General features: G+C 34.3%; 1 protein-coding gene across 1 annotated transcript in view; it reads right to left on the bottom strand.

The window, feature by feature from the left end:
* LOC143081739 (uncharacterized) overlaps positions 1-13,334 on the bottom strand; it is an 87,597-nt gene that overhangs the window by 24,922 nt on the left and 49,341 nt on the right. The window contains exon 4 of the mRNA XM_076257465.1: positions 9,516-9,734. Coding sequence (XP_076113580.1) covers positions 9,516-9,734 — 219 coding nt within the window. The remainder of the gene's footprint in view (positions 1-9,515; positions 9,735-13,334) is intronic.

Here is a 13,334-nt window from a genome sequence, read left to right as displayed (position 1 = left end):
GAAGTTGAAGAGTATTGAGGACCAAAATTCCTAAAAGTTTTGCCAAATCCAGCTAAGGGAACATATATTTATTCTAGTGAGCTTCCTCCAGGCATGCTTGGAGGATGCTCCAATCATTTTAGAGAAGCTAATATCGTTAATACACCATTACATTCCCATTAATGTCAATCAATTATAAAAGTTATAGTTAAGAGCTTGTATGAGCTTTTTGTAAGCCTTTTGTACGCCTGTAATAATAAAGATTTACTATGTTGCCCTAGAAAATTAGTTAATTGACACAAAAATAGATATATCAAAACTTGAGGTTAAACAGTTTAGGGACATTTCATCAACATGAGAACGAAAAGCTCTAAATAAATCACTAAAACATATTTATATAAAGCCGATCAAAATAACACAACAGTGGTTGTAAATAAAATCGATTACATCAAAACAGAGACAAGTCATTAACAGTTATCATTACATGACATGTTACATGAAAATAAATATTAACGTTGTTCATGTTGTTGTCAAATCTATAAAAGATATTGTTGAAAAACTATATAGGAAAAAAAGAAATAGATTCACAAACTTACAAGTTTTTGAAGAATGATAACAAATCAAAACATGGACACATTCTTCCAAAAATTCATAAAATCAATCTAAAAATAATTAATGAGGCATTTCGAACAAGTCATATAGTTAGCAACATAAACTTTTCTTACCGACCAATCATCCATGATAAGAAAGGTTTATGTTGTTAACTATATGACTTGTTCGAAATGCCTCATTAATTATTTCTAGATTGATTTTATAAATTTTCGGAAGAAGGTATATGTGTTCATGTTATAATTTGTTATCATTCTTCAAAAAATTATAAGTTTATGAATCTATTTCTTTTTTCCTATATAGTTTTCAACAATATCTTTTATAGATTTGAAAACAAGGTTAACATTTATTTTCATGTAATGATAACTGTTAAGGTGACTTGTTTCTGTTTTGATGTAATCGATTTTATTTACAACCACTGTTGTGTTATTTTTATCGGCTTTATATAAACATGTTTAAGTTATATTACAGCTTTTCGATCTCATTTTGGCAACATAGTAAAACTTCATTATAACAGGCGTACAAAAGGCTCACAAAAAGCTGATACAAGGTCTTAACTTTAAACTTTTCTATATGAATGACATTAATGGGAGTGTAATGGTGTATTAACGATATTAGCTTCTCTAAAATGCTCGGAGCATCCTCCAAGCATGCCTGGAGGAAGCTCACTAGAATAAATATATGTTCCCTAAGGTATTCTATGCCTGAGGTAGAAAAGCCTTAGTACTTCAAAAATTCTAAATTTTGTAACAGTTAATTTATAAATATAACCATATCAATGATATTTCATGTCAGCACTGTTAGTGCTGACTACTGGGCTTGTGATACCCTCGGGGAAATAAATCTCCACCAGCAGTGGCATCGACCCAGTGGTTGTAAATAAACTCATCATAGATACCAGGACTAAATTTGGATATACGCCAGACGCGCGTTTCGTCTATTAAAGACTTATCAGTGACGCTCGAATCCAAAAACGTTTAATAGGCCAAATAAAGTACGAAGTTGAAGAGCATTGAGGACCAAAATTCCTAAAAATTTTGCCAAATCCAGCTAGGGTATTCTATGCCTGAGGTAGAAAAGCCTTAGTACTTCAAAAATGCTAAATTTTGTAAACAGTTAATTTATAAATATAACCAATCAATGATGATTCATGTCAGCACAAAAAGTGCTGACTACTGGGCTTGTGATACCCTCAGGGAAATAAATCTCCACCAGCAGTGGCATCGACCCAGAAAAATATAAGAAACATATCAAAAATCGAGAAAAATCGAAATAGGGGAAAGTCGTCAATTTTGGCCCCAAAAAAATCTAGATTTTGTTTCAAATATTATGGAAAGATATGGCTCCCATAGATTAAGAATGACGATATGGGAGACAACTCGTAATGGTCAACTGCAGACGACGCATCTATGTCTCATCCTTTTCATTCTGGTAAGTTAATTTAAAACTTATATGAAAAAGTTTTATACGTATTTAACATTCTTAAGAGTTAACGCTACCATGCAAGGTATTTTGGATGTTTTTAAAAGGCGTATACACGGGAAACGTCAAAATGTAGTACGCGGCAGAAATGAGCTCATTTCGGTTTGCCGAGGTTTCTAAACCAGAAATCACATACAAAACAGCTGGTTTTTTTTATATTTGGACTACAGTATATACATTACATAACATACACTAAATAGTCCCGTAAAAAGGACATTTTATTCTTATTGCCAGGAGTTGCTGACGAAAAAAAAAACTATAGAACGCCGATAGTGCAAACAAGGTTACAATCTAACCCAATTTAATTCATGGAAAAATGAAGTAGTACCGATAATCAAATACAAAATCGATGCAGACAAATTGTGTTATGGAGCTACCATTTATTTTTTCATGTTAGTATGGGGGCTAGGATGAAATGGAAGAAAAACTAGGGAGGACAGGATGAGACAATTTAAAAAAAAGTCAAATGATAAAAAATGAATATTTATTAATCTACTAACAGAGGGAAATTAATATTCAGCAAAAATACTATTATACAATTCAATTGAGAACAGATACTACATCGGAATAATCTATTGGTTATAAGTCAACATATATCTTTTTTAATATTGTATTCAAAACAAATCTTATATGATAAAAATAATATGAAAGCTAAATCAAAATAGTTGAATCTCATCTTAACAGTTTGATCTTTTATTTTTAGGTAATGATGGATGCTTGTGTTTTTTGTCGGGTGTCTCTAAAAAATGGTGAAGAAATAACACAACTAAGAGAAAAAGGATGTAACACGGTTAACAGGACCAGCCAAACTAGAAATGATGCAATCGTCACAACTCCAGGACAAAAAGTTCATCAGAAATGTCGACGTCATTACATGAATGCTAACTCAATCAAGAAGGACATGCGAGAAAAGGATGTATCGATAACCGAGCCAACTCGTGACTTACGATCTTCTACTCCTGATTTTGAGTTCCAGAAGAACTGTCTATCTTGTGGATATTTTGCAAAATTTTCAGAGAGCAAAAGGGGAATTGACGTGTTTCCTGTCAGGACAACAGATTTTTCTAACACCCTTAGAAACATCTGCAAAGAAAGAAATGATGAATGGTCCGAAATCATTTTGAGGAGGCTCAACATTGCACCATCAGATTTGCACTCGGCAGACGCAATATACCACCAAACATGTAATGTTAATTTTAGAACTGGTAAGCAAATCCCCGTCTCGAAGCAAGCAAACAAAGAGGTCAAAAAAAAAGAAAAGAAGATTCATCAGAGAAAGCTTTCCTGCAAATAGTTAGACAATTAGAAGAAACACAAGACGAACTTGCATCCGTAAGGGATCTTGTTCAGGCTATGGAAGACATTTGTGGAGTTAAGGCGTATAGTGTGGTGCACATAAAAAAGAGACTGCAAACTTATTTTGGATGCGATATCATCATCACGGAAGTAAACGGAAAGCCGAATATAGTCACATTCAGGAGAACAGCATCATCTATACTGAACGAATTTTACAGAAGACCATCATCTAAGAGTCCAGAAGAGGAAAAGCTATCGATGATAGAAACAGCAGCTAAATTAATAAAAGCTGATTAATTAATGATATTATGAGTCTTAAAGATTCAGAAGCTATGTATCCGTCTTCTGTTGATATAAACTCAAAGCAATACATTATATTTGTCCCAGATTCGTTACAAACATTACTACGTGCATTATTTAGTCAAAACGACTCTTCTGTTAAAGTTGCATCTGTTGGTCAAGCTATTATTCAGGCTTCTCGACCAAGAACACTAATTGCACCGCTACAAATTGCCCTCAGTGTACAAATGCACCATCACTTTGGATCAAGATTTTTATTGGACACTTTGAACACTCTTGGTTTCGCTTCTTCCTACACAGAGGTTCAACGATTTGAACTTAATGCTACTGCGGCTGCTCATGACAGAAACAACACACTGTTTGGGACTGGCACTTTCGTTCAGTACATAGCTGATAATTTAGACCATAATCTGAGAACTGTAGATGGTCATGGAATATTTCATGGTATGGGCATGATTGCAGCTGTCACTCCGGGATTCAGACTTGACAAAGCTGTCCTTATGCTGTCTCCCACACTAAAATAAGTCTCTGACCTAGCAAAAATTAACATAGAATATTATAAAATGCAATCTAAACAATCGTTACAGGCAGAGTTCGCAACCATGAATTATGAGCCAAATATGATCGATACAACGTGGAAGTTAGACCTTCTGTCAAAAGTATGCTGGCCCTTAACATGCAACCGACCCAGTTGGTCAGCAATTATACACAAAGTGATGGACGGTGACTACCCAGGAAAATCATCTGCTGTTTTTTTGCCAATGATAGACATGTATCCTAGTGATCTCACATGAAAATGGAGGCTTTCATTTAGAAATGAGTTTTGTAGGCGGCATTGGCCACTTGATGGAAGGATCAGGAATTACTGAGCTACTTGAAACAGTGTATGCACCAAATGCAGTACTCATATGACTAGTGGAAAGGCTATTGCACGAGCAGTAAGAGCACATTTTTTTATAGATACAGCTCTCACGTCAATAATCTTGTCACACATATACGGCATACCACTTCCAGATGAAATCGAAAATGAGACTGGTACTAATGATATTAATCCAGAAAATTACATAAATACCGACAATGACGATATTAACGCTGAGGACCTTTAGGATTAGTTGCATGAAGCAGATGCGATGTTGGATGAACTACTGAAAGGGACCATATCCGTCGAAAACGCTTGCGACAATGTTTTAATAGATCAAGTTAAATCTAGGATAGATAACTTTCGGGAGTCACACAAACGTTTTCGTACTTCATAACTATGGTTCCAATATATGGATATGATAGATATTCTCCGTAGATTCATCAAAGCTGAAAGGACTGGTAACTGGGAACTACATTTACAAACAGTCAAGGACATGCTTCCGTATCTTGCAGCTTCGGGACACAATCTGTATGTCAAATCATCACGGGTATACTTACAACAAATGGAGAACCTGAAAACAACCCATCCCGAAGTATTAGCTTTTCTACAATCAGGCTATCATGTTATAAGAAGGAGTGATAAATTCTGGGCAGGTCTTTCTTCTGATTTGGTCATAGAACAGGTTTTAATGAGAAGCTTAAAGACGACTGGCGGTATGACTCGAGGAAGAGGTATGTCAGAGGGTCAGCAAGCCCAATGAATTTTATCTATGCCAGACTGCGCGGAAATGAACAATGCTTTGCAAGAGTTTACTGGAGTCAATTATGGAACAAGTGACCAACATAAAGAAGGTGGGGAGTCAAGGAGATCTAGAGACTGTCAAGATTTGAAAACATTTTTATCGTTATTTATTAGCAGAAGTCCCTTTGTAGAGGAAACGAGTTTGCAAAACATAGAAACAGGGGTCTTGACGGACAAATTTGTCAATGTTGATAATTCGAAGGAATTAGGCATTAAAATACTGAAGTCCATGGACAAAAAAAAATTAGATGAATTTTCATTTAAAAGGAAAGAACAGGCCACTATCTTAAGTACAAAATCGGCTATCAAAGTTGAAGATGATGTCATTATTGTTGATTCACAGCTTCTCTTCCAGCGCTTTCTTGCTGCATCAAATGGCATATATGAAGATCAGTCCGAAATATTCATCTATGAACTCTGTAGTCAACCCAGTTCAATGTTTGATCCAAATGGTCTCATGCAAACAGCACAAAAGTCTAGTCTTGCAGATGCTATTTGGGGAAAGGGCGATTGTTGTGCATTTGAAATGAGCGAAAACGACTAAACTCCGTATGTTATTGATGGCGGCTCTCTTCTCCATCGTATACACTGGCAAAGCGGACTTTCTTACGGTGACATTTGTCAAAGGTACATTGACAGCGTAGAACGGAAATATAGTAAAGCTATAGTTGTATTTGATGGATATGCTTCGGGTCCAGATACTAAAGATGCCACTCACCAGCGGCGCACCAAAGGAATCATAGGCACAAAAGTTTCATTCACAGATAGAACTCCTTTCAAATCTAAAAAAGAAATGTTTCTAGCAAACATTGAGAATAAGCAGAACTTTATTAATCTCCTAAGTGCAAAGATGGTAGAAAAGGGAATCAAAACAAAACACGCAGATGTCGATGCTGATGTATTGATAGCCCTAACTGCCATCGAATCAGCGAAAACAAAACCAACTGTTTTGCTTGGAGAGGACACTGATCTTCTGGTACTACTCCTTCATCATGCGGACGTTACATCAAATTCGCTGATATTCAAATCCGGATATGTGTCAAAAGTAAACACACATATTAAAATATGGGATATTTTGAAGACCAAATTGCTGCTTGGTGAGGAGCTATGTACATTGTTACTTTTAATTCATGCTATCAGTGGTTGTGACACAACTTCAAGAATGTTTGGTGTTAGTAAGGCAGCGACCCTAAAGAAATTTCGAGAACATGACTTTCTCAAGACTCAGGCACAGTTACTATGCAATGCTAACGCAAAGGATGATGTTATTTCTGCTGGTGAAAACATTATTTCCTCTTTATATAATGGTGCTCCATATGAAGGACTGAATGTTCATCGCTACAGGAAGTTTGCTGCAAGACTATTGACAAACAAAACATGCGTTCAAATTCATACTTTGCCACCAACATCAAATGCGGCTTCATTTCATAGCCAGAGGGCTTATCTTCAAATGAAAAGTGGATGAACAAGGACAATCTAAATCCGTGTGAATGGGGTTGTAAAGTCGCTAATTGAAACCTTGTTCCAGTTAAGTGTACAATGGACGCAGCTACGTCTAAATTGCTGAACATTATTCGATGCAATTGTAAGACAAACTGTGACACTAAAAGATGTACTTGTAGAAAAAACGGACTTGAATGTTCAGTAGCTTGTGGCGAATGTAAAGGAACTGGTTGTACAAATTCGAGCAAAACAGTTGACATGGACGATTAAGTGACAATCAACTTATAAAGAAGAAGAATACGCAAAAACACAAAAAAAAAATACGTAAAACAATTTCATGGTTTTGTTATCATATAAAGTAAATATTTTGGTTTAAAAAAAAAGTGTCATACCGGTCAATCGTTTTTTATTTTTGTTATAAGATCTATTGAATTTACGAATTGTTCATTATTTGATCCATCTAAACACTTAACATATATATAAAATTAATTTGAAGACTCATGATATAATTTGATTTTTATTAAGAAAACATAAATTCCCAGTTTTAATAAAAAATACTAACATTTTCACCCAAAATTATCACTTCCTATACTTCAAAAATCATCATAGTTTAATTTTGTTTTATCATTGTTATAAGACCTATTGACTTGATTAAAAATTATGTACGTTGCTTTTTTCGTTTTTTAGTTACAACAAATTTCCAGTTTTCGGCGATTTTTCATCAAAATCCAAGGTTTTCACCCAACATTTTCAATTTCCTGATCTTTGCAGTTCATCAACGTTTAAATAAATCATAACTGTAATAAAATCTATTGACTTTCTTAAAAATTGTGTCCGTTGCTACTTTTGTTTTTTAAGTCACGGCAAATTTCCATTTTTCGGCGATTTTTCATCAAAATCCAAGGTTTTCACCCAAAATTTTCAATTTACTGATCTTTGCAGTTCATCAACGCTTAAATAAATCATTACTGTAATAATACCTATTGACTTCTTTAAAAATTGTGCAGGTTGCTATTTTTGTTTTTGAGTCACGGCAAATTACCAGTTTTCAGCGAATTTTCACCAAAAATCAAGGTTTTCACCCAAAATTAACTATTTCCCTTCATCCAAACATTCCGATTTTTTTATGTTCAACAGTACACCTAAAGCTTGGAAAACTAGAAGAACATTCTAATGCAATTAGTTTGAGGTTTTGGTCATATTTTGGCTAGAATGACTGGACTAAAAGTCTAACTTAGGGATGTCTCTTTTAAGTGTTATCTTCCTTTATTCAGGTCTCCTGTATTAAGGAAAGTCTAACTTATGGATGTGTCTTAAATGTTATCTCCCTCAATTCAGGTCTCCTCTATTACGTAAATAGTAACTTTTGGAAGTCTCTTAAGTGGTATCTCCATTTATTCAGGTCTCTCTATTGAGTAAAGTCTAACTTAGGGATGTCTCTTAGGTGTTATTTCCCTTAATTCAGGTGTCCTATTTTAAGTAAATTCTAGCTTATGGATGTCTCTTAAGTGTTTTCTTTCTTAATTCAGGTCTCCTATATCAAGTAAATTATAACTTATGGATTTCTCCTAAGTGTTTTCTCCTGTTAAATAATTCATGTCTCCTCTATCAAGTAAAGTCTAACTAATGGATGTCTCTTAAGTGTTATCTTCCTTAATTCAGGTCTCCTCTATTACGTAAATAGTAACTTTTGGAAGTCTCTTTAGTTTTATTTCCCTTAATTCAGGTTTCCTATTTAAAGTAAATTCTAACTTATGGATGTCTCTTAAGTGTTATCTCCCTTAATTCAGGTCTCCTCTATCAAGTAAATTCTAACGTATGCATGTCTCATAAGTGTTATATCCCTTAATTCAGGTCTCCTGTATTAAGAAAATAATAACTCAGGGATGTCTCCTAAGTGTTTTCTCCTTTAATCCAGGTCTCCTCCATCAAGTAAAGTGTAACAAATGGGTGTCTCTTAAGTATTATCTTCCTTAATTTAGGTCTCCTATATGTAAATTATAATTTATGGTTTTCTCTCAAGTGTTATCTCCCTTTATTCAGGTCTCCTCTATTACGTAAAGTCTAACTTATTGATGTCTCTTTTGTGTTATCTCCCTTAATTCAGGTCTCCTCTATTAAATAAAGTCTAACTTGGAGATGTCTCTTAAGTGTTATCTCCCTTAATTCAGGTCTCCTCTATCAAGTAAAGTCTAACTTATGGATTTCTCTTAAGTGTTATCTCCCTTTATTCAGGTCTCCTCTATAAAGTAAATTCTAACTTATGGATGTCTCCTAAGTGTTATCTCCTTTAATTCAGGTCTCCTCTATCAAGTAAAGTCTAACTTAGGGATGTCTCTTAAGTGTTATCTCCCTTAATTCAGGTCGCCTTTATAAAGTAAATTCTAACTTATGGATGTCTCCTAAGTGTTATCTCCTTTAATTCAGGTCTCCTCTATTACGTAAATAGTAACTTATGGATGTCTCTTAAGTTTTATTTCCCCTAATTCAGGTCTCCTATTTTAAATAAATTATAACTTATGGATGTCTCCTAAGTGTTATCTCCCGTAATTCAGGTCTTCTCTATCAAGTATATTCTAACTTATGGATGTCTCTTAAGTGTTGTCTCCCTAATTCAGGTTTCCTCTATTAAGTAAAGACTAACTTAGGGATTACTCTAAATAGTTATCTTCTTTAGTTCAGGTAATCTTAATTCCCTTAGTAAAGTCTAACTGATTGATGTCTCTAATAAAGTTGTACTTACCGATAGAAAGAAGGAATAACCGATGAACTTCGTAATAAGCTTGTAAATTAACCTTCCACCAATCTTGACCATAACCTGTGTCGTGTTCCGGTTCAGCACAACTGCTAGATGTTTCCGTGTACAGTCCATTATTAGCATGAAAAGACTTCGCGTTTGGCTTACGTCGAGATGGTGGTTTAGACATAGAGGTTGGCTTCCCCTTTGCAATGTCAACAAAATCTAAAATTCAATGATACAACATTTTTATTGAAAAGCCCCACAGGCACTCGTCTCAGATTTTTTTCCCCATATATACCTTTATATAACACAAGGTACTTAGATTAACTTGCATTTTAGAAAAATGTCAGGCGGTGACGAAATTCCGTTATATGCCACTTTCTAGTCTGTCAACCCAATTAAAACTTGTTATATCGTAAATCTAAATTGATTTATCTTTACAATGGTGTATAACATGCCTACATTTGTTGTCGGAAACATCCGAAGCAATCCTACCAAAGTATGTCAATCGTAATAATTTTGCCAACCTCTGAAGAATTGGCAATAAACGCGTCACGACTCCTTCAATATATATCTCGGTTTCCGATTGGTCAATTTTATGGAAAGTCTAAATGATTATCGGAGTTATCTGATCTTGTTTCACTTTCATACGTTAAGTCAAGAGAGAGTCTGAATGACATTGACGTCATGGGAAAATTTGTATTTAAATAAGGAAACTCGTAACTTATTATATATACCACTGATAACACTTGTGATGGTTTTTTTCAAGGTATCTTATACAATTTTACTTACTGGGGGATGATTCTATTCGGACAAAAAATAACAGTTTTTTTTTCTGAAACAGTTTTTATAATTAATCATTTACTGCGAGACGTTTATTGCCAATTTTGTATAGGTAGACAAAATAATTACGATTGACATACTTGGGTAGGTACATAGGAATTTTTTTCTGAGACGAGTGCCTATGAAAAGCCCTTTGTGTCAAAATTGTCCAATGGCCAAAACAAAACCAACCACGAACAAACACATTAAAATCACACATAAATCATGCATTATGAAATAACAATTTCAATCTACTTCATATTCTCAACGAAACACTTACAGTTATGACAAATTGACGATTAAAAAAAATATGGCAATTTATTTGTTTTATACTGACTTTAACAGCTCGAATATCTGCTAGACCTAACGGACTCGCTTAATATTTTTGCTTATAACATTGTATAAAGTCATTTTAAAAAACAAAAATACCAATATTTTATATGAATTGTATCGTCTGTTAATTCCATAGGAGAATGACCTATTAGGTCTATAAAGGTATGTCAATTTCAACTATTCAAACATCTCTGCAAGCCTCGAGTTTAAAATTTGAAAAGGTCACAAAATGTCTTAAAAGATTAACTTTGATCGTAAAAAACCGAAAAGGTCTCAATTTGGTTCGTAGTTGGGTCTATCTAAAAAGCCTTAAGGGTGCTCGAGGGTATACATCCATTTAAACATAGGATTTCGCTTGTTTTTCTATAAATTAACTTTATCTTTATTTAAACTGTATTTATGGCAAAGTATACCGATTTATACGAACGTATGGAACGCCACAGCTGCCTTATGATAACAATAACCATATCATTACAGGTAAAGATATATCATGAAGCAAATGTTCTATATTATGACAACATTTGACTATTATACTCTGTCAATTTGCTATATCACTAAGATACATTTATATACTATAAAGACACTTTGATACAATATGGAGCTTCCTTTTCATACTATTCTGTCATTTCACTTTGTTATAAATATAATATTTCATACTATGAAGACATCTTGATATAACATGGAGCTACATTTTCATACTGATTTGTCATTAAACTAAACTATTAATATGTGATATTGCTATGTCATAAAGATACATTTTATACTATAAAGATATCTTTTTATAACATGAAGCAACTTGTTCATACTATTTTGCCACCACAGTATATTATAACGATAAATTTGCATACTATACATTCAATCATCTCGGTACAACATGGAAAATTTTTGTTATACTATTATGTCATATAACTATCTTATAAAGACATATTTTAATATCAAGCTAACAATTCTTATATCACGAAGTGTCATCTATATACCAGTAGACCATTTCGTCATACCATAATACCATTTCACCATATCATAAGACCATTTCACCATATCACAAGACCATTTCATCATACCATGAAGCCTCGGTCACACCTTACCGGATAGCTCGAACGGACGCCTAACGGATAACTTTTTTTCAATCCGTTCATGTCCGTTATACGTCCGTTGTTATCCGTTAGACGTCCGTCCATATCCGCTGTATGTCCGTTAGCGAACGTTTTATCCGTCGACGTCCGTTCTGTCCGGTGGAAAATTTTGAGCATGATCAAAACTTTGAACGGACATCCAACGGATAAAATGTCCGTTGAACGTCCGTTAGGCGTCCGTTTTGTACGGTACTCGTCCGTTTCGTTTCAGTTTTATATCCGTCACGTGTCCGTTATACATCCGTTGAAGGTCTAGGAGATAAATTCACCAACGGACTTCTACCGGACGTTTAACGGATAAAACGGATGTTAAACGAATGAGAAACGGACTTCTACCGGAAGTATAACGGATAAAACGGATTATTTCTTATGCAGCAAAAATACTGCAATCTGATTGGTTGACTACCCCGGTGTAAATAACACCCCACCCTTGTTCACCCGGGGATAAATAAAATTTTGCCAAAATTTAAAAAAAATAAAATTTTGCCAAAAAAAAAATAAAAAAAATAAAATTTTTGCCAAAATAAAGAAAAAAAATAATTAAAAAAAAAAATAATAATAAGAAAATGCTAAAAAAAAAATATATATAAAAAAAAAAAAAATTAAAAATTAAAAAAAAATATTTTGTTTATTACACAAAAATTTTCTGATTTTTGCCAAAAATAAAGTAAAAAAGTATTTGACAATGTGTAGCAACATGGACGTTGAAAAAATATTACGCTGGAAACTTTTTATTACCATTTTTACAATTTTACATCCTGGTTTCAAAATGAGTAAAGGAATTGTTCATAAGAAATAAATTCGTTATCTTGGTGTAATCAGGGGTGTACGGAATTTTACACCGTTGCGCCTCAGGTTGTATGAATTTTCAACAACGGTGTAAAATTCTGTACACCCCTGATTACACCAAGATAACTAATATGATGAACGAATCTGAAACGGATAAATGCCAATTGATAATTTCGCGTCAGAAATGCCAATTATTGTTATGTCAGATTTCTTAAGGTTCATGAATTCTTATTATTCATAATCGACCTAAGAGTAAGGGCGATTCTTCACAATTAAGCAGCTCTTATTCAGGTCAGACACTGGCCTTTTGCGGGATTTTGAAGAATAAACCAAAACCAGTTACACCTAAACATTTTGAATATTTATGTGATGTACATGTATTATTTATTATTGTCGCCTTTAATTTTTCCGTATATATTGTTCATCCGTTTTATCTGGTACGCTTCCGTTAGGTGTCCGTTTTATGCGGGTCTCGTCCGTTGGATGTACGTTCGACATCCATTCTGTCCGGTACGTTTCCGTGTTTCGTACGTTGCATATCCGTTGTGTGTCCGTTAGGCATCCGTTACACGTGCGTTTTATTCGGTCAGTTCATCAACGGACTCCCAACGGATAACAATTTTGTCAACGGACAACTTTTATTGTCATCCGTTAGGCGTCCGTTCGTGCTATCCGGTAAGGTGTGACCGAGGCTTAAGACAAATCAATAAATAGCGGCGAAAATTCCCCGCGAAATTTATCCGCA

The sequence above is a fragment of the Mytilus galloprovincialis genome, chromosome 7 (assembly GCF_965363235.1).
Source record: "Mytilus galloprovincialis chromosome 7, xbMytGall1.hap1.1, whole genome shotgun sequence".
Taxonomy (NCBI): domain Eukaryota; kingdom Metazoa; phylum Mollusca; class Bivalvia; order Mytilida; family Mytilidae; genus Mytilus; species Mytilus galloprovincialis.
This window is presented reverse-complemented; position numbering and strand designations above follow the sequence as displayed.